Raw genomic sequence first — 22412 nt, forward strand, 5'->3', positions numbered from 1 at the left:
AAATCTATTACATTTCTTTGAAGGGGTGAACAAACATGCGGATAAAGGTGAGCCGGTCGATATTGTGTATCTGGATTTTCAAAAGGCGTTTGACAGAGTACCTCATGAAAGACTCCAGAGGAAATTGGAGAGTCATGGGATAGGAAGTAGTGTCCTATTGTGGATTAAAAACTGGTTAAAAGGTAGAAAACAGAGAGTAAGGTTTAATGATGTCAATGGAGAAGGGTATATAGTGGGGTTTCGCAGGGGTCTGTGCTGGTACTGCTGCTATTTAACATATTTATAAATGATCTAGAGATTGAAGTAACTAGTGAGGTAATTAAGTTTGCTGAAGATTCAAAGTTAATTTGCAAGAGGATTGTGAAAAATCACAAGAAGATTTTACGAGACTGTGAATCTAAATGGCAGATGACATTTAATGTGAGCAAGTCAAAGTGATGCAAGTGGGAAAGAGGAACACAAGTTATAGGTACATAATTCAAGGTTCCACATTAGGCGTCACCGACCAGGAAAGGGATATAGGCTTCGTGGTTGATATGTCAAAATTCTCTGCTCAGTGTACGGCGGCGGATAAGAAAGCAAATAGAATGGTATTATTAGGAAAGGAATGTAAAACAAAAATGAGAAAGTTGTAATGCCTTTGTATTGCTCCATGGTGCGACCACAGTTTGAATGTTGTGTTCAATTCTGGTCACTGCAAAGGTATAGTAGAATTAGAAAAGGTACAGAGAAAGGCGACAAAAATGATAAAGGGGATGGGATGACTTCCCGATAAGGAAAGGCTAAAGTGGCTAGGGCTCTGCAGCTTGGAGAAAAGACAGCTGAAGGGGGAGGTATGATAGAGGTCTATAAAATGAGTGGAGGGGAACGAGTAGACGTGAATTGCTTGTTTACTCTTTTCAAATGTATTAGGATTAGGGAGCATGCAATGAAGCTACAAAGTAGTACATTTTAAAACAAGTCAGAGAAAATGTTTTGTCACTCAATGTGTAATTAAACTCTGGAATTCGTTGTCAGAGAATGTAGTAAAAGCAGTTAGCTTAATGGAGTTTAAAAAAGGTTTGGATGGCTTCCTAAAGAAAAATTCCATAGACCATTATTAAAATGGACTTTGGGAAAATCCATTGCTTATTTCTAGGATAATCAGCATAAAATGTTTTGTACTTTTTGGGGTCTTGCCAGGTACTTGTGACCTGGATTGGCCACTGTTGGAAACAGGATGCTGGGCTTGATAGACCTTTAGTCTGTCCTAGTATGGCAATACTTATGTACTTATAAACCTGGAGAAGGTGTATAGAAGAATCTCTGGGTAAGGAATGAGATGGGGAGCCTGGTAATGAAAGAGAGAGGATGACATGGGCAGGGAGTGACTGAACCTGGAGATTTGGGAAGCTGGGTAAGCCTTATGAGTGAAAGATAATGAACCTGAAAGGAGGGAGAAAAAGGATGAGCTAGGGCGATGGGGTAGGGGACAGAAATTAGATGAATCTCGGTGGGAAGAAGGGATTAAAAAAGGGAGAAAGCAAATCTGTGGTGATGGTTCAGAAACAGGGAATATGTCGGGGGAGGAGTGAGAGAAAGGGAATGAAGCAGAAATGGGTGTTGGGCATGAGCCCTAAGGGAGTGAGCCTGGGAGTGTAAGAGAGAAACAGGATTGCCAACTAGATCCAGATTCACCAGACAAGGTTGATCCAGTCCTCAGCTTACACCAGTGAATGCAGGGACTTAGAGCCTTGCTTTTCTTAGAGAATCTAATGGTAAAATCAGAACCACAAGTTCTTGCATGCAAGGAGATAAGCCTAGGACCGGATCAACCCTGTCGGGTGAATCTGGATCTAGTTGGAAACCCTAAAGAGACATCTGTATGAGTGGTAATTCTGGGTGAATGCAAAGGGGTAGTTGGGAAGGAAGCTGAGAAGTGGAAGGAAGGAGGGAGCAGTGTGAAAGCAGACTGGAGAGAAGAATAGGACAAGGAGAAGAAATAGAAAAGGAAAAATTTACACCCTGCATCTGTGGGGACTAATCACAATGATCCGGCCTCAGGTAGAGAGCAGGCAATGAGGGAAGGTAAAAAAACTGTGAAAGCAGAAATTTAGCACTCTGGAATGGATGGGTCACAACCACTTCCTTAGAGATCCGAATTCTTAGTCCAAGATAACAGGATAGGACAGAAGACTCAGATATTATAATAAAAATAGAAAAGCTGGTTTATTAGAAATATTGGCAGCAGTAGGCTTATTATCGTGTAGCAGTGAAACAGTGTCAGAGACAATTCACTTATGCAGTCCCAAAATGATGGTAAAGTACTGAGCTTTAAGTACCTGTTTAAGGTGGAGTAAAGATAACACACACTTTCACCTAGTCCTGAATTATTATGACTCCTAACACACTAGGCACAATAAACAGAAGAATGAAGTGCAGCCTGACCAATGGGAAAAGCTCCCCCATACTCATCAACTTAGGGACTGAAGCCTGTCAGGGAGTTAATGGAGGAAGCAGACAGCAAAGCTGTGTTAATGAAACTTAGGAACACAAATGTGCTTGAGTAATAATTTTCATTGGTTAACATCTGAGGTCTGTGTATTTGACTGCTAAAATGAGGTCACATTAGAAAACGTTTTGGGAAATACTGGTATAAACACATGCCTCTTTTTAGGTCTTCCAAGATACATCTTTAACTGTTTTGAAATGTAATAACCCATTTCATATCCCTACTCTATACTACATTTTTGGTCATGTGTTTATACCATGGCCTGAAAAGGTTATGAAACTTTGCTCTAGAACTAATCTGTATCCCCTTCCAGAAATTTGGAAGGAGGAAGAGGTCAGCCTCTAATTGTGCTGCGAACTGGGGGAGGTGAGAGTTCTCCTCCATGGGTCCTCCTAAGATCCTCTTCTCACACTCTCTCACCTGGTTTGACTGAACCTGCACCTAGCAGCAGCTGTCTTCAGGTTGCAGTTTTGATGTTATATTTTTTTTATTGAACTGTAACCTGCTTTCTGGCTTATAAGGGAAATCAAATGGAACTACAGTCTTCTGCTGTTGTACGTTTTCACATTTTGCTATCTAAAAATAATTCTGTTCAAATTCATTAAAATAGGAGTTTTTCATTGATGCGCACACCATGTGTAACACCATAAATGTGAGTGAGCAGTTATAGACATATTCAAAACATTATTCACTAAGAAACTGTAAAAATTTGCTTGCATAAATCTTCACAACCTTTGTCTTAGCAAATGCAAATTATCTTAGTTTCCAGAACTTGCCTTAATGAGCTCATAATAGAAGAGGCCACCTGTTTACAGTCACAGTAGTTGAGCTGATTCAGATATTCTTGGATAAAGTGAATGGTATGGTACTTGTACATTGCTTTTTTGATTTCAATTAAATCAGGAAGGGGAAAAGTATCAGAAAATTCCATTGAGTATGAACATCATTTGGAGCAATATCAGGTGTCTCATTGTAAAATGGGAAGTTTGATAACCACCAAGATTCTGCCTTTGGCTATCCTTCCAAAATCAGTAGCCATGGGTTAAGGAGGCTCTGAGGAAGGTTACAGAGCCTTAAGATCCCTTTAAAAGAAAAAAACAAACCCAAAAAAACTGTGGTGTCTGGCTGAGACTGGGGAACATGTTCATTGTTGAACAATTTCAAGATTATTCTGCAAACATAGGCTATATGAAAGGGTGATGAGAAGTACTGTAACTGCTGAATGTGTCCTGCAGTCTTGCCAAATGATTCCAGTATGGGCTTTGTCTGGGTCATTGGAGGGCATCTACTTTTCTTCTTTCCGAGTCATTTCATTGTTGCTCTTCCGTTGTGCTTAGTATCCTACTGAAAGGTAGATCTCATTCAGGACTGGCAGCATAGTAAATATCGGCAGATAAAGACCTGCATGGTCCACCCAGTCTGCCCAACAAGGTAGCCAGAGTTGAATCTGGCACTCTGCACAGGTTCTACTTCTTCATGATTAAACACTGATATACTTAATTTCTGTCTTTCCCTGCCAATTATGGGGCACAGACTGTAGAAATCTGACCGGCACTAGTCCTCCTCCTCAACTACTGGAGTTGCCATCGAAGCCCACTTCAGCCTTGATCCTGATCTGTTTTTGCCATTTTTCTGGACCCAGACTATAGAAGTCTGTCCAGCATTGGTCTTACTTCCCAACCCCTGAAGCTGCTGTCAAAGCTCACTTCAGTCATTTTACGTTTTGCTTTAATTGGATTTCATCCTTTTTATATATAGTGTTCCTCTGTGTTTATCCCACTGTTTTTGTCTTCACAATGTCTTGAGTGAGGGCATTCCAGACATCCACATACCTTTCTGTGAAAAAGTATTTCGTGATGTTGCTTCTAAGTCTGCAACCTCAGTTCATGACATTTATTCTACCGCTTCCCTGTCTCTGAAGAAGATTAGTTTGCATAGTAATATTTAAACATCTGTATCATATCCCCCAACCCTCCTTTCCTCTATTGAGATATTCAAGTCTCTTCTCGTATGTCTTTTGCTATAAGCCTCAAATCATTTTTGTAACCTTCCTCTGAATTGTCTCAAGGTTTTTGATGTCCTTAGTGAGGTGTGACCTCCAAAGTTGAACACAGTACTCAAAATGGAGCCTTTTGAGTTGGCTGAGGATAATCAGTTTGCAGTCTTACAATCCTGCCAAAGGATTTACATCTGGGCTTTCACTGGGCCACTGGAGGGCATCCACTTTCTTCTTGCTGAGTCACTTCATTGTTGCTTTTGCTTTGTGCTTAATATCCTGCTGAAAGGTGGATTTTCTCAGTCTTGGGTCTAAGGCAGATGGAACACATTGGCCTTCATGATTTGCCTTTACATAGTACCACCCTCCTTTTCCTTGATCTTTATTCATGAAGTGTCCCTTAAATGTTTCTGTGCAAATACAACACCATATGATGTGCTAATGCAGAAATCTGGTTGGCGAGAGTGGGAAGGGAAGAGGGCAACAGAGTCCTAAAGTCAATCCCTATTTCCAACTCTACACATGGCAGACTCTCGACTTCATCTAACCACCCTAGGTGATCCAGGGGGTATATCATTACAGGGCCCTCCTTCCCTAGGGTCCTGATTTAGTTCTTTGAATGAAAAGTCAGTTGGGATCATACCCTCATGGACAGTATGGCGGAAGCAGAGCTCTTCTGAAGGGAAAGAGAGTTCTGTTAGGCTGTTCCATAAAGAGGAGCTGACAGTGTTCATCTTCTAGACAGTATCCTCCCTGTGCATGTCTAAAGTTAACAGTTGAGGTAATGCTAGAAGCGGCCCAGTACTGGAGGAAAAGTGGCTCCTTTAGGGGCTAATGTGGATAGGGAATTGGTTAAAGGACTTAAAAACAAAACCCAAAATAGAGATGCCGATGCTGGGTATGGCATAATAGGGCTGAGGCTCTGTTGGGATGGTTAGAACTACAGCATTAAGACCTACTACTACTACTACTATTTAGCATTTCTATAGCGCTACAAGGCGTACGCAGCGCTGCACAAACATAGAAGAAAGACAGTCCCTGCTCAAAGAGCTTACAATCTAATAGACAAAAATAAAGTAAGCAAATCAAATCAATTAATGTGTACAGGAAGGAAGAGAGGAGGGTAGGTGGAGGCGAGTGGTTACGAGCCAAAAGCAATGTTAAAGAGGTGGGCTTTCAGTTTAGATTTAAAGGTGGCCAAGGATGGGGCAAGACGTAGGGGCTCAGGAAGTCTATTCCAGGCATAGGGTGCAGCGAGACAAGGAGCGAAGTCTGGAGTTGGCAGTAGTGGAGAAGGGAACAGATAAGAAGGACCTCTGACTTACCTCTCACCAAGTGCTGGAAGGTTAGTGGTGGATAATACCCCTGATAGCTATCCAGAAAAAAACTTGAGACTTTCAAATTACAGAGGCAGCAATGGTGAACCGTGTATCTGCAGATGCACATAGAAAATAGTGGTAAGCTCTGAGTTGGAAGGGCAGACGGGTGAGTCAAGAACAGGAACAGTACACATTTTCTGAAAGCTATTGTCACCCTGCCCTGCATTTTTCAATTTTTCATCTTTGTATCCCTCTCCATCCCCTGTGCAAATAAGCCAAGTACCTTTCATGCTGTTTATATCTAGAAGTCTGGAAAGAGATATTAATGTCTACATAATGTTTTGTTTTTAAATACACAATTGAAGAAAGTGCAGTTATAAAAATAAATAAATAAAAAGGAGGTTTTTCTGACCTATGATGAAACAACTGCCCTCCTAGTGCTCAACTGTCCGTGCATGGTCACTGAACACCATGGGCCCCCGAGGTCCTTCCTCCCCATTTCATTTCCAAAGCACTTAAAGTCTATTAGCACAGTATTTTGTTTTGGTACAGTTAGGTACACCAGGTTTTCTTCTGGGCCTGGAGGGCTCACAATACATAATAAAAGTTAAGGTGGGATTTGTATCCGAGTGCCAATTGTTAAAGTCCAGTACACTGACCACTAGGCTGGCCCTCTGCTCTGTAGGGATGTCTGTGGCCATTTTGGTACAAATCATGCCAGACAGTCTTTTTTGTGCCTGTTTGTTTGGTGTTCAAAAGTTGGACATTTTAAACGCCTTCTGTGCATGCCCATCTTTGAAAGTGAAACTCAGACATTTTTCTTGTTCAAAAATGGTTCTAAGATTGGCGAGGGGGGGGGGGGGGGGGGTTGGATGTAATGGGCAAAATATCCCAATTTGGACTTGGACTACTTACCTAAAATGTCACTCTGTGTCCACATAGAAAACTTAAAGCAATCTCCCCCCAAAACTTGTGAATAATATTTATGCAAATGATCGTTCTCAGTGTGTGTACAGAATATATCTATATGGCTCAAAAATCATTACACCACTTATGTATATACCCAACCAAGGGAGCCAACTCATCATGGTAGATGTTTCATCACAGCCTCTGCCCAAAACAAATCATATCTTTTTGTTGTTGTTTTCTTGATGTACATAAAATTTCTTCTTCAACCCATACAAGATTATCTCCTGCAATGGTGAATGAGGATTGCAATTCATCTCAATCACCCAGAGCGGAAACTGTTCCCTCCAGCAATGCGTGCCGTTCCGACCTGGGCAGTGGTTTCACCAATAAAGCTTTCAAGAAGCAGCTTGGCCAACAATTTCATCAAGGTTGGCCAAGTCTCTTATTATCTCAGGCTAAGATATCGGAACCTTTGAGTCATCTTTGTGTCTTCTTTCTCTCAAAGCACCCAGGATTTGGGATTTTCTACAACTCCTGGGTTCAGTGGCAGCCATGTTAGAGCTGGTTCTCTGGTCAAGAGTTCACATGAGGCCTACAGTACTCACTGTTGACCCATTGGTAATCCCAGATGCAGCATCTCAAGCCTGTGAAGGAGAATCTATCCTGGTGGCCTCTGCTTGGGCTGTGGTCACGTTAGACCTAGGTCTGGAGGACTGTGGAGCCCACTGTCTAGTTCTCCAGGTCATATGGCACAAGGTCTGGTCCAGGAGAGAGGCCTTACTCATCATCTAACCAGAAACCAGAGCTGTTGGTCTGGCCCTGTTGAACTTCCCATAGTGAGGGGAATGGTAGTTCAGATGCGCTCTGACAAAACCACGGACTTAAACGTAAGTGAACAGGCAAGGTGGGGCGGCACGTGCAGTGTAATGGTGGCTTTGGAGAGATTTGTTTGGCCAGAACACAGACTCTATCGCTTGCAATACACATAGTGAACTATATTCTAGCCAGTTTCTCAACAGAATCCCTAGGGGATGGGAGCTAAATTGGGCAGTTTTCTGGAAGATTGCAGTCCATAGGAAGCCTCTAACATGGATTTAATGTCCACATGCAAGAATTCTACGGTCGACAGGTTTTTTAGTCAGTGAAGAAAGTGAAGTTCCAGTGAGCTGATTGCTGTCATTTTGTGATGACCAATGGACAAGCTTCTATATATTTCTGATTACTTTCACGATAAGGTTCACAAGATAAAACTTGAATTCACAACCAGCTCTCCTCCACCCCTTCTTCCCTTAAGTCCACTCTCCCAATCCTCTTACCCCTCAATATGTCCAAAACTGAACTCCTTATCTTCCCTTCTAAACCACCCTCTCCCCTTCCCCCATTCTCTATTTCTGTCGACAACACGCTCATTCTTCCTGTCTCGTCTGCTCGGAACCTTGGGGTCATCTTCGACTCCTTCCTCTCCTTCTCTGCCCATATTCAACAGATTGCTAAAACCTGTTGTTTCTTCCTTTATAACATCGCCAGAATTCGCCTTTTCCTTTCTGAACACGCTATCAGAATCCTCATCCACACTCTCATCACCTCTCGCTTAGACTACTGCAACTTGCTTCTCTCAGGTCTTCCACTCAGCCATCTCTCTCCTCTTCAATCTGTTGAAAACTCTGCCGCACGACTTAATATTTCGCCAAAGTCGTTATGCCCATATCAGCCCTCTCCTGAAATCACTTCACTGGTCCCTATCCGTTTCCGTATACAATTCAAGCTTCTCTTGTTGACCTATAAGTGCATTCACTCTGCAGCCCCTCACTACCTCTCCACTCTCATCTCTCCCTACACTCCTTCCCTAGAACTCCGTTCACTAAGCAAATCTCTCCTAATTGCACCCTTCTCCTCCATTGCTAACTCCAGACTCTGCTCCTTCTATCTCACCGCACCTTATGCCTGGAATAGGCTTCCTGAGCCATTACATCTAGCTCCATCCCTGGCTGCCTTCAAATCCGGGCTAAAGGCCTACCTGTTTGATGCTGCTTTCGACTCCTGACTTGTAACTTTTATCTTATCCTTATGTGTCCTTCTGTCTGTCCTTCCCTTATCCTTTTTGGTCCTGTCTTCCTGATTTAGATTGTAAGCTCTTTTGAGCAGGGACTGTCTTCTTCATGTTCAGTTGTAAAGCGCTGCGTACGACTGGTAGCGCTATAGAAGTGATTTATAGTAGTAGTAGTTCTCTATGGTCTTTTATTTTCAATAAATTTTTATTGAATTTATTGCCCAACAAATAGCACATTACGTATGCAAACAGTTGAATAAAGCACTTGTAAACAAGATGTGTCAATATTCATACCTCACACAACTCATTATAGGAATTCCCCCCCACCCCAAACAATTACTCACCCTTCTTAACTAAGTATCTTCTAACTCATAACCATTTCCTAGTCCAAGCATTTGTAAATTACAGTTGTCAGCTACTCCATTTAAATCCCTCCCCAACAATCCCCCCAAATTTCCTCTAAATCTGCAAATCTTGTATCCCCCCTCCCCTTTACCCCTTTATTTCCCCCCCCCCCCACTCCAATAACAATTAAGCACAGGCAAAGTAAGTCTGTAAAGTATCCCAGCTTCTCTTATGTGACCAAAAACAATCCTTTCTCTGTGCAGTCAGACGTTCCATCTGGTATAAACGATGCAATCTCTCCTTCCATTCTTCTACAGTGGGAGGTGTAGTCTTCTTCCAAAGAAACACAATGAGATATTTCGCAACAGCTATGCCCCAACAAATCAGCTTGATTTGCCACCAAAGAAAACCTTTCCATTGCAGACCGAACAGACAAAACTGGGGGGTACAGGGAACCTCCCCACCAGTGACTGTCGATAGTGCTTGTATAACATCAAACCAAAAGGGGAAAATTAAGGCGCACTCCCACCATACATGCAAAAATGTACCTGTGCCTTTCATGCAACATAGATTTGACGTCTGGGGAAACAAATATCTTCCCCACCATAACCACCTCAAACTTCTCCCTTCCCGTCTCAAACACGCTGAAAATTCTAGGAGTTACCATAGATCAACATCTCACACTTGAAAGCTACGTGAAGAATACAACCAAGAAAATGTTCCACTCCATGTGGAAACTCAAAAGAGTAAAACCTTTCTTCCCAAGAGCCATCTTTCGAAATCTGGTACAGTCGATGGTATTAAGTCACTTGGACTACTGCAATGCACTATGTTGGCTGTAAAGAACAGATTATCAAGAAGCTTCAAACTGCCCAAAACACCGCAGCTAGACTAATATTTGGAAAAACAAAATATGAAAGTGCAAAACCCCTAAGAGAAAAACTACATTGGCTCCCTCTTAAAGAACGTATCACGTTCAAAATCTGCACGGTAGTCCATAAAATCATCTACGGAGACGCCCCGTCATACATGTTGACCTAGTGAACATCCCATCCAGAAATGCAAAAATATCTGCCCGTACCTTTCTTCATCTACATTTCCCTAGCTGCAAAGGATTAAAATACAAACTGACACACTCGTCCAGCTTTTCCTACATGAGTACACAGTTGTGGAATGCACTTCTGAAACACCTAAAAACAATTAATGAAATAACTAACTTCCGCAAATCGCTGAAAACCTATCTCTTCACCAAAGCTTACCACGAAAACCCATAGCTAACTACATCACATCACCACGCATCCCTGATTACGAATGTCTTTTTTTCTAGAACTGTTTGATTAGATCAATATGCTATGACTACTATTCCTGTCATCCTTGTAACAACAATTGTATTTCTGTACCCTGAAATGGTGCTACCATTACAGGTATTTGTAAGCCACATTGAGCCTGCAAATAGGTGGGAAAATGTGGGATACAAGTGCAATAAATAATAATAATAACATCCTCCGCAGTCGATCAGGTGTGTAATACCATCTAGTAAGCACTTTATAAGAATTTTCTTGTACCAATACACAAACTGAGGCCTTATGGACCACTCCACAAAATACTCTCCCACTCTAAATCAGTAAAATTGCATTGGAAGTCTTTCTCCCAATTAGGCATAAAGGTATGCTTAGACCATTCCAAGCCCCTCATAAATTTGTAAATCAGGGAGATAGGCCGAGTTTTTTTCAAGAGGAGTCAAAGATTCTCCGGACACTCTTTTCCCCAGGGATCCTCCCGCAACTTGCCCTGTTGTGCTATAAAATGCCTTAACTGCATGTAAGGAAGAAAATCCCCCTACGTTAGATCATATTTCTCTTGAAGATTTTCAAAGATGTAACATTACCCGTGGAATCGGGACCGGAAGGGATTGAGAAAGAAAAGAGAAGCCTTGGCAGAACATTCATTTTCTCAACTGCTATTCAACCCCACCAGAACAGCCACAAACCCTTCCATCTCCCCAGGTCCAACCGAATATGATCTAAAATCGTGTCATAGTTAAGACTGTAGAAAGTCTGCAAATCCCGTGGGATCTGAATCCATAGATAATGAAAATGGGTGGATACCCAACGAAAAGGGAAGGCCTCATGCAATCGTTCCTCTTCTCCGACTAAGATGGTGACCCCTAACAGTTCACTTTTGTCCTTATTAATCTGAAGCTTCGATACTATTCCAAATTCTCAGAAGACCTCCAAAATAATCGGTATTATCAGACCTGGATCTCTGCTTTGTAATAAAACGTCATCCGCAAAGAGGGCTACCCGATGTTCCACCCCCCCCCCCCCTCCCGAATATCTGGGCGTTCATGAATACGAATAGCCAAGGGCAAACAGTAAGGGAGACGGTGGGCATACCTGGCGGGTCCCCCTGCCAATAGGGAAGAAGGAGGTATATGACCCATTAATATGAAGACATGCCCTGGGATGTGTATAAAATGCTGCGACCCATTTACAGAAGTGATCCCCCAAACCCATTCTCATCACTTCCTGTAGAAAGGGCCAGCTCACCCTGTCGAAGGCCTTTTCAGCGTCTAATGCCATGAGAGCTGTTGGAGTCTTTCTTTGCTGAGCTGCCCATAGCTGTGTCTTCATTTTTTTCACCTCCTCTGCACCTGTCACCATCCCCAAGCACTGTTTATTCTGCTGATTTGGAGTGAAACCGAACTTCTCCAAGCTTTTTCGGGGTGGCATACCGACTACTTTAAATAGGATGCAGATGTACTTCTCTTCAAGCAAGAAGAACATTGAGAATCACACAAAATTATATAAGCCCCGACGGAGCTATCAGACTAAGCAGCCATCCTGGTGAGTGACGTTACTTCCTCTACTTCTTTATGGTCCTTTTATTGGCAATATGCTCCGAAGAACAGAGGATCATTCTGTGGTGGCTCCAGATTAGCCCAGAGAACCATAGTTCATTGCTTTGTTAGCATACGTTTTGAGTCTGGCACCTCTGAGGTTTTCTGCATAGGGTTAAAAATTATTTTACCCATGAGGTCGTTGGTGAGACTAACGAGTACAGTTTTGGAGGCTGCATCTTGTTAAGGATATAAAGACTTGGAAGTGGCTTAGAGGTATCAACAAATATGGTGTGGGGTCTGTGCTAGAAGACACATGAGAAGAGATTTGACTACCTAAATATATATGAGGAAAGAAGGGAAAGGGGAGGTACGATACAGACTTTCAAATACTTGAATGGTATTAATGAACAAATTAATCTTTTTCAAAGATGGGAAAGCTGTAGAAACCCTAGAGGATATGAAAGAAGGAAAATTAAAACCAGCATCAGAAAATATGTATTTACAGTGATGGATACTTGGAATGTCCTTCCTGTATAGGTGGTAGGGACAAAAACGTGATGGAATTTAATCCCTATTCAGCAAGAAGATGGAATCAGAATGTGTGGGGTATTTCTGCTCAAGGCAAAACATAAATGAATCTCACAATTCACCAAGCATAGAATGGGGGGAGTAACCCTCACAGAGTAGCAATTAGGCGAGCCATCTTCCTAGGCAGATTAGATGGTCTTTATCTGCCATCATTTACTATGGTACTAAAGGTCTCATTTGGGATTTGCCTGTGGCATCCTATCTGGATGATATCTGGTTCTTGCAGTGAGTTTGCAGAACCTAAAAAGGGGAATGAATTGGTGTGCCACAATATAACCCTAATTTGGTACTTAGTCCTTTGTATAAACCTCCCCCTCATCTTTTGAGTCTCATAAACATTGTTTTGTGAAGGATCTATTTCTCAAAATATTCAGCTCACTATATTTCCGAATTGCATTCCTTACCCTGCAAGAACCCACCTTGGTATCTTACAAAGAGAAGGTCACTTTCTAGCCAGTGCCTGCCAGCCTGAAGCTGTCTCTTTCTTCCTTTTGAATGAGATTATTTATCTTAGTCTGTTCTGAGAAAAGAATGTTAAACGTTCTAATTCTTCATTTCCTGGATGTTGTGGCCCTCAGATAGCTAAAGGTCTGACAGACATTTTTGTCTTGTTCTCTGGCTCTTGCAAGAGGGAGGCAGCTTTGAAGTTGACTCTACAGTAGGATTATTTATTTATTAGGATTTATTTACTGCCTTTTTGAAGGAATTCACTCAAGGCGGTGTACAGTAAGAATAGATCAATCATGAGCAATAGGCAATTACAGCAGTTAAAATATTCAAATACAAAGTATGGCATAGTACACTACTTAGTGTCAACACAATACATAGTAGAACATTTTAATTGATAGTGAATGGTATAAAAAAAAGATGGAACAAGAAGAGTTAGAAAGTAAGGTGACTAATTTAAAGAAAGTTGCACATGAGGTCAGAGAGATGGTTAAATATTATCTCAGCTTGGGTAGGAGTCCTGCTGCAGTATGTGCTGCCCATGTCACTCCTTGTGTGCGAGTGAGATTAACAAGTTAGTTACTTCTTCCATTAAAGGCCTGGTTGAGCCAAGCTTTCACCTGCATCCTGAAATAAAAGATAGTCTTATGTTAAGCGGAGCCGTTCAGGCAGTGCATTCCAGAGTGTTGGGGCTACTCCGGAGAAAGCTTGCTTGCGGGAGAGGGTATAGTTAGTGATAGTCCTTGAGAGGACATTGGTGTCCTTGGCGGTGTGTAGAGGATCATCCTATTCTTCAGGTACTCAGGGCCATCTCCTTTAAGGGCCTTGAAGATCGGGTAACCACTTAGGCATACTTATTAAAAGGTTTTCAGGCTCGGGAGGCCCTTTGAGTGCATTCCATGAGAGCTCATACTTCTTCCTTGGCAGAGTTTTAATGTTCCACCTCCAGAGAACATCTGAGTGGCTACTTGGACCACCATACATTCTTTTGTCAGATATCAGTTTTGATATTCAAGTTAGGAGACACGCTGCTTTCAGGGCAGGTGTTCTCAGTGCAGCCATATTTTCATACCGCCTGGTTTAAAGGTTTGGTATTTCTGACTCATCTGGACTGGGCTAACAGAATATTAAGGAGAAATATTTTCTTATCTGTTAAGTGATGCTCTTCAATGAAATTTTTTTCCCGGTTATTGCAGCATTCCTTTCTCTCAATGAAACCCAAGGATCTCAGTATCTCATTTGATCCTGTTCGTTTTGCTGACCTTTGGAGGTGAGAAAATGTTAGTTTATCCTTTCTGCGATAGTTTTTTTGGGTAGTTTTCTTTGATCTGACATTGGTGTACCAGCAAGTGCCTTGCTGCATCACTCTTTAGTACATCGATTTCATTGGAAAAGTTATGTTCTCTTTATCTGCTGGCAAGTGGCATAAACCTGTATGTATAGATTGGTCTGGCAGAATTCAAGGAAATTAACAGGGAAGACCAAATTTTTCTTTTCACGTTGAAAGAATAAAGTTTGTTGTACAGATCAGTGAATGTTATTTTTAGATAGTAGAATGTGAAAAATGTAAAAGGGTATTAAGAATTAACAAGGTGCCATAACAAACCTGGAGCTTATGAAGAACTTCTGATGGAATTGCAGCAGAAATAAGGAAAATCAGTGCAGTGTCTTTTGCTAGGACACATGCACACTTAAGGCCCAGCTGCTGTACTTAGAGGGTAATTCTGTAGCAGGGTGCCTGTGATAAGAGGTTGAGCAGGTGCCTATTTCAAGCCTATTCTATAAATTAATGTAAGCGTCTATTTTTCTTTGTAGAGTACTAGCATAAGAAGCAGAAGATATACTTAACATTTATGGCATGATCACAATGGCCATACCTAGATGTTAACCAGAACACCTTTCACATAGCTCAGTGACTGTATAGAATACTTTGGTTGGAGCACATAAATATGCACCTAATTAAACTCCACCCATGTGCACGCCCACCGGCAAAGTTTGAGCCATCAAATCATGGTGTGTGTACTTTTCTGCTAGTTGATATTCTATAAGAGGTCATTTGCACATGTAAGTGACTAGAATGCTGCCATTTACACATGCTTCTGCCACCCAAAACTAGACAGAATTACCCCCTTAATGTGTTTTTCAGTCCTGCATTATATAGATATTGCTTGTAAGGCTCAAAGGGTGATTCGTTCTCCATGGTTCTTCAAACCTTGGTATTCCTGCTCTGATTGCCAAGATGGGAGCCAATTAATGTCAGTTGTGATGATAGTTCCATTTATTTTTGACACCTGTCCACTAGGAGCTAGACTGGAGCTCCCTGATCATTGTACAGTGATTAAGCAGCTCTCAGATGGTAAGAACTTCTCATGTTTTACCTTTAATTTTCCAGGAGCTTTCTTAGCCACTCACATTTTATGTAAAACCAATATCAACTGGGAATATAATTAGAGAAAATGGTAAAAAAATAAAATAAAAACATGTTTTAATAAGCAAACAGAAAAAAAATCACATCACATATAAAATAAAGCAGTGGGTTGCTAGAGGTCCATAAATATTGTCAAAGTGTACAATAGAATTCCCACCAGTAGCCCAGTATTTTTTTGTGTGACTCCTCACATTTTATGGAGAAAACTATGAGTCTTCAGACATATTGGTATACATGGATTCCTGGTTTATAAGGGGGTTTCAGAAGCATGATGATGAAAAGCTTAAGGGCTGTTATGTATGAGTTTTAAAAGAGGATTGGGTTCTGGAGTGGTTTGTTGTGAACTGTCTGTTGTTTCTCTTGAAATTCAGAGAATCCAATGAAAGAGTCAGAACCACCAGAAGAGAAAAAATTAGAAGAAGACACACAAATAGAGGAGTTGCTTAGTACTGCAGAGACAGGTGAGATGTACAATCTAATGTGGATAGAAAAGTAATTTAGGACCTCTCACACCAAGTGACAGGGACTGCCAGTTGTCTGCTTCTCAGGATCACTCACCTCTTTCTTTCTTTGTTTGCTTTCTTCCTCAGAGCATGATAGTAACAGCACATCAAGGGCCAAGCAAGAGGAGGTCCTGCATGATGCTGAAGGGTGCTTGGGCTCTGACCAAGCTTCTCTTGCAGAGGTGATACCTGACTGTCCCTCCCCAAGAAAAATACCTGAGATCATTGCAGAACCAGGTGATCCCTCTCCTTCCCCACATGCACTGGATACACAGCTTCCAGCAGTGGAGTTCTATTCTGAATCTGCTTCACTAGAGCAGGAGGAAACTGAGAAGGAGCAACTAGTGGAGCCACAGGAGATGAACACTGAAGAGCAAGAACTGCCAAAGAGTCTGAAGAGTCCAAGTTATGTAGATTCTATGGATAGTCCATCTTCCTCCCAGGACTTGTCTGTTGCTGTTCACAGCTTAGCTCCGGTATCTGAAGCTTCACCAGTGACTCTTGCTGAGCAGAGAGAGGCTGGTGTTCCAGCTGAAAGTGACAACCAACAGATTTCAGTAGTGTGTGCTGATGGCACAGACGGAGATTTGCTCCCCAGCAGTGGGGAGTGTGAGGCCCCATTAAGTTTCTTCTCTGAGCATAAGTCCTCAGATGTGGAGGAAAGTATCAGTACGACCCCTATGGAGGTCTTTGCAGACTATAAGCTAAGCAGGACAGAAAGGCAGTCTTTGTGTGACAACCCAGAGACCCCTCTCAGGACTCTGGACCTTTTCATAAAATCAGACATTGTGAATGAGATCTCAAATCTCAGCCAGGGAGATACCTCAGGCAGCTTTCATGGCTCTGACCCTATGGGATCTCCAGACCATGATGGGGGGTCACTCTCTATGGACCTATGCTTGGCATCAAAGGATGATAGCTCAATGCGGCTGTGTGGGGATTCCCTGGTGGAAACAGATGACTCTCTGCATTTTGACTCCTCTGGAACTAAGATGGAAGGAGAAAAGTCTCGACGCAGGAACTCCCCTGGCCGATCACGGGTAAAACAGGTATTCTCCTGGTTTCCATTGCCGGAGGTTGGGGAGTTTGAATAGAAATTATTAGGAAGGGCAAATTTGTGCCATCTTGAGTGTCTGCAAGCACAATGATTTTATTACTGCCAGTTTTCTATTTACTCCTCCAGTAGATCATAGGGGTACTGCTTCTTAATGAATACAGTTGACCAGTACAGCAGGAAATATTTTTACAGACATTTGTCTGAAGCACTTATTGAGGCTGGAACGTATTCCTTTTGGTACAGTACACCATAACAAATTCTTACCTCAAGTACAGATAGACAGCCTAAGTCTTCCAAAGGCCCTGATCTGGCTATAAATTCATGAAGGCTAAGCACTTGGCATGCAGTGCTGAGAAGTTTGTGTTCCAGAAGCAACTCATCCCCTCTTGTGATACAAAGTCAGGAATGGGCGTGGGGAGAGACTGTAGGTAGCTGAAAGTAGACTTCTCCGAGGACAAGCAGGCTTGCATATTCTCACAAGTTTGTAGATGTCGACCCGCGTTGCCAGGTCCAGCATTTATGCCAAAGTAAAAAAAAAAAAAAAAGTTTGAAGTGCGAGCTGTGCTCCATTGCACGTTCGCGAGTGCCTTTCTGCCTGCTGCAACAACGCATTTCCCTCAGTTTTGTTTTTTTCCGTGTGAAGAGCAGCAGTGTTTTCTCTGTATCTTTGCACACGCCTGGCTTTAGAGCTTTTTTGAGTTCCTTCGGCCTTTCTTTTCTTGTGTTTTATTTTTATTGAGGGTTGTCTAAAGAAAAACAAACAAAAAAAAAAACAACCTTATTTTCTTAGTGATTTTTGTTTGCCTGTGTTTGTTTTCTTTATTTTTGATGAGGGCTGGTTTTAGACTTGAAGCCACTAGGAGTTTTCATGGATATGGACAGAAAAACTTTGCCAACCAAATAGCAACTCGATGGTGCCTAAAAAAAGGAAGGGAATACCCAACCAGAGCCCCTTCCTTTTTTCGTGCCTTCGCCCCTTTTTCAGGCGCAATCAAATCATTTGGCTGGCGAAGTTTTCCTGTCCATGAAGACTCCCAGTGGCTTCAAGCGTTGTACCTGGTACAACCGGACCATCTTGGGGAAGGACACCCATTCTTCGTGTCCAGTGTTTTTGGCCTGACTATAGCTCTGCTAACTGTGTTCCCTGTCTTTGTATGAAGAAGAGGACTCATGTTTCCAGAGAGGCTCAATGTGAAAATAGTTTTGGAGCCAGTTCTGGTTCCTCAACGCCAGCATCGATGTCGAGTGTCACATCGGGAGCATCGGTAAACGTTGTTTCGAGACTTCTAGACACTGGAAGCGGTGAGGCATCAACTGGGTCTCCACCTGTCTCGAGGTCTACTGTTGTGCAGGCCCCTAGGGGACCATCCATTGTCAGACCCGACCCCGAGCTGATGTGAGGATTCAACGTTGTCCTCGTCGGCACCAAGGAGCATGTGTGATGTGCTTCAGGTGAAGGCCAAGAAGCACCATCATCAGTCGCCCTCAGTACATGGTACTCAGGGCGCCGAGGGTTTCGGCACCCGAGAAGTGTCGGCACCGGGAGGACCGCTCTCCCTCCATACAAGAGTTGCTGATGAGCTTGTCTCCAGGCAGCCGAGATCCTGCTCCTGTATCAGCCCCAGCGGTTCTGCAACCTGTGCCTCAGCTGACACCCCAGCTTTTCCCTGATGTCGGCAGTTGATGAATGCATCCGGGCCTTGCTCCTTGAGCTGCTGAATGACCGTATGCAGCGCTGTACTTTGTTATTGGGGGTGCTTGTGCCTGCCATACCTTCCGCTGTAGCCCCACCTGGCCCTCAGCCTGCGGTGTGGCCTCCGACGCTGGCACTGCTTGCTTGCGGCCCCGTTGTTGACTGCCACCCAGGTCGGTATCTCCTCGATGTCGGTGGAGGAAGCTTCGCCAAAGTCGAGGCGGGAGCCAGTCTCTCAGTGCCACTCTTGAGGTCATGGCTCCTCGGCATCGAGGCAGGCTCGGTCTCAGACATCAGAGGAGGAATGCTTATGGGAATCAGAGGAGGATCCCAGATACTTTTCCTCAGACGAGTCTTATGGGATTCCTTATGAGCCTTCTCCACCACCTGAAAGGAGACAGGCTCTCTGGCAGAGACTTTCTTTCCCATCTTTTGTAAAGAAAATGGTTGATGCCATTCCATTTCCTTTGGAGGTGGAGAATGAGCCCAGGGCCAAGATGCTTGAGGTCCTGGACTATACATCTTCTCTTAGGGAGGCTGTGACGGCTCCTCTCCACGAGGTACTCATGTCAGTCCTTGTCAGGAACTAGGCATCCTCTCTCCCTGTTGTCCCCAAGAAAATTGACACCCAGTATCGGATCCACAGTGAGCCTGGGTTTGTAAGGCCTTAGTTGCCTCATGACTCCATGGTGTTGGAATCTGCTCTTAAAAGATCCAGGAGTACTAGGGTCTGTGCCTCGGTTCCCCCAGGCAAAGAAGCTAGAACCCTGGATTCTTTTAGGAGGAAGATGAGCCAGGCCTCAATGCTGATCGCCCGTATATAGTCATACGAGCTCTTCACGAATGTCAAACAAGATCTCCGAGACCGAGCCTGCCTCAGTGCCGAGGAGCCGTGGCATTGAGAGACCGGCTCCTGCCTCTACTCCGGCGAAGCTTCCTCCACCGACATCGAAGGGGTACTGGCCTGGCTGGCAGTCGACAATGGGCCCGCAAGCAGCAAAACTTGGTGAGACAGCTGTCAGACTTGATTGATATGCTCCCTCCAGAGCAGGCCAAGCCTTTTCACCAGCAGAAGGCGTGTCAAGTTCTTGGCTAGGAGAACTTATGATACTTTTGATATGGCATCCAGGATCTCTGGAACATTCTGTTCAGCAGAGGTTGGCGGATGCTCCTTGCTGGGGGGAGAATCTTTTTGGAGAGAAATTTGAGGAGGTCGCAGACCAGATCAAGAAACATGTTGATACTATCTCCTGTCCCGCCGGGCACCTTCTGCAAACACCTCATCCCTACTATTCTAGGCAAACCCCCAGATTTCCCACCGAGAGCTCATTCACTCAGCTCTCAGCACTGGCAGGTATTTGCAGAGGAACTCTTCACCCTTCTGAAGGCCCATGCAGTCGAACCTGTTCCACCAGGGGAAGAAGGGCAGGGATTCTATTCCAGGTACTTCCTTGTGCAGAAAAAGACGGGGGGGGGGGGGGGGGGGGATGCGTCCTATCCTAACCTAAGGGCCCTGAACAAATTTGTAGTCCGAGAAAAGCTCAGGATAGTTTCCCTGTGTTTCCTTCTCCCCATGATTCAGAAAAACGATTGTCTATGCTCTGTGGACTTAAAGGACGCATATACTCATATCCCGATTACTTCCTGCCCACCGGAAGTATCTTAGACTTTGGCTGGAAATGCATCACTTTCAGTACCACGTGTTGTCTTTTGGCCTTGTGTCAGCTCCCAGGGTTCATCAAGTGTCTAGCGGTAGTTGCAGCATTGCTACCCAGACTGGGAGTCCATGTGTTCCCCTATCTCGACGATTGGCTGGTGAAGAGCACCTCAGAGGACTGTGCTCGGAAATCCATGCAGGTGTCTATTCAGGTGCTAGAGCTACTAGGGTTTGTTTTAAACTACCCCAGGTCCCACCTACACCCTGTCTTGCAATTGGAGTTCATAGGAGCCCTGCTTGACACACAGAAGGTTTGAGTCTACCTCCCAGAAACGAGAGCAGACAATCTTGTTTTGCTGGCATCCAAGGTTCGTGCCTCTCGTCAGGTCAGAGCTCGGCAGATGTTGAGATTGCTTGGCCACATGGCTTTCACAATGTACATTACACCCATGATACGTCTTCACATGAGATCAGCTCAATAGACCCTGGCTTCTCAGTGGTATCAAGCCAAGGGGGCTGGAGGATGTCATCCTCCAGACTCCCCAGAGCTTGTTCGCTCTCTTCAGTGGTGGACAGTTCTTCGATTCAGTTTGATTCTGGGACTGCCATTCCAAATTCCTGAGCCACAAAAGGTGCTGACGACAGATATATCTCTCCTGCGATGGAGAGCTCATGTAGATGGGCTTCGCACTCAAGGAAATTGTCTTCCCCCCCCCCCCCCCCCCCCCCCCCCGGGAAACGAATTTTCAGATCAGCCTCCTGGAACTTCGAGCGGTCTGGAACGCTCTAAAGGCTTTCAGAGATCAGCTGTCCCATCAAGTTATTCTTGTTCAAATGGACAATCAGGTTGCAATGTATTACATCAACAAGCAGGGGGGGCACCTTCTCACGCCCTCTGTGTCAGGAGGCTGTTCGGAGTTGGCATTGGGCTCGTCAACATGGCATGTTCCTTCGAGCCACTTATCTGGTGGGCACCAACAACACACTGGCCGACAGGCTGAGCAGGATAATGCAACCACACAAGTGGTCTGTTCACATGGGCATTGCCCTCAAGATCTTCCGAGTGTGGGGCACCCCAGTGGTTCTTCTTGCCACTCAGATCAACCACAAGGTCCCTCAGTTCTGTTTCAGACTTCAGGCCCACGACAGACTAGCGTCAGATGCCTTCCTCCTCAGTTGGTGGACAGGTCTCAGGTATGCTTATTCTCCGATACCTCTAGTAGGAAAAACTTCGTGGAAACTCAAGCAAGACCACGGAACCATGATTCTGATCGCGCCGTACTGGCCATGTCAGATTTGGTTCCCTCTTCTTCTGTAATTATACTCCAAAGAACCGTTTTCTGACCTTCATCACTCGGGTTGCTTCTGCATCCCAGCCTCCAGTCTCTGGCTCTCATGGCCTGGATGTTGAGAGCCTAGAATTTGCTTCCTTGGGTCTTTTGGAGGGTGTCTCCTGAGTCTTACTGGCTTCAAGGAAAGATTCCACTGTTATTCTTTTAAATGGAGGAGGTTTGCCGTCTGGTGTGAGAGTAAGGCCCTATATCCTCTTACTTGTCCTACACAGACCCTGCTTGAGTACCTTCTACACCTATCCAAGTCTGGTCTCGAGACCAACTCCATAAGGGTTCACCTTAGTACAGTTAGTGCTTATCATCAATGTGTAGAAGGTAAGCACATCTCTGGATGGCCTCTAGTTGTTCGCTACATGAGAGGTTTGCTTTTGTCAAAGCCCCCTATCAAACCCAGTATCATGGGATCTCAACGTCGTTCTCACCCAGCTGATGAAAGCTCGTTTTTGAGCCGCTGAATTCCTGCCATCTGAAGTACTTGACCTGGAAGGTTGTTTTCTTAGTGTCTGTTACTTCAGCTGGGTAGGGTCAGCGTTATACTAAGTTTCATCACAATAGAGTAGTCCTCTGCATGCACCCTAAGTTCCTGCCTAAGGTGGTGTGGGAGTTCCATCTGAACCAGTTGATTGTCTTGCCAAGATTTTTTCCCTGACCTCATACCCATCCTGGCGAAAGCAACTTGCACACCTTGGATTTCAAGAGAGCATTGACCTACTACATGGAGCGGACAAGGCCCTA

General features: G+C 43.9%; 1 protein-coding gene across 1 annotated transcript in view; it reads left to right on the top strand.

Moving 5' to 3' along the window:
* KMT2D (lysine methyltransferase 2D) overlaps nt 1-22412 on the top strand; it is a 591638-nt gene that overhangs the window by 173779 nt on the left and 395447 nt on the right. Inside the window, exons 11-12 of the mRNA XM_030196818.1 lie at nt 15787-15876; nt 16006-16967. Coding sequence (XP_030052678.1) covers nt 15787-15876; nt 16006-16967 — 1052 coding nt within the window. The remainder of the gene's footprint in view (nt 1-15786; nt 15877-16005; nt 16968-22412) is intronic.

This window comes from Microcaecilia unicolor, chromosome 3 (assembly GCF_901765095.1).
Source record: "Microcaecilia unicolor chromosome 3, aMicUni1.1, whole genome shotgun sequence".
NCBI lineage: Eukaryota > Metazoa > Chordata > Amphibia > Gymnophiona > Siphonopidae > Microcaecilia > Microcaecilia unicolor.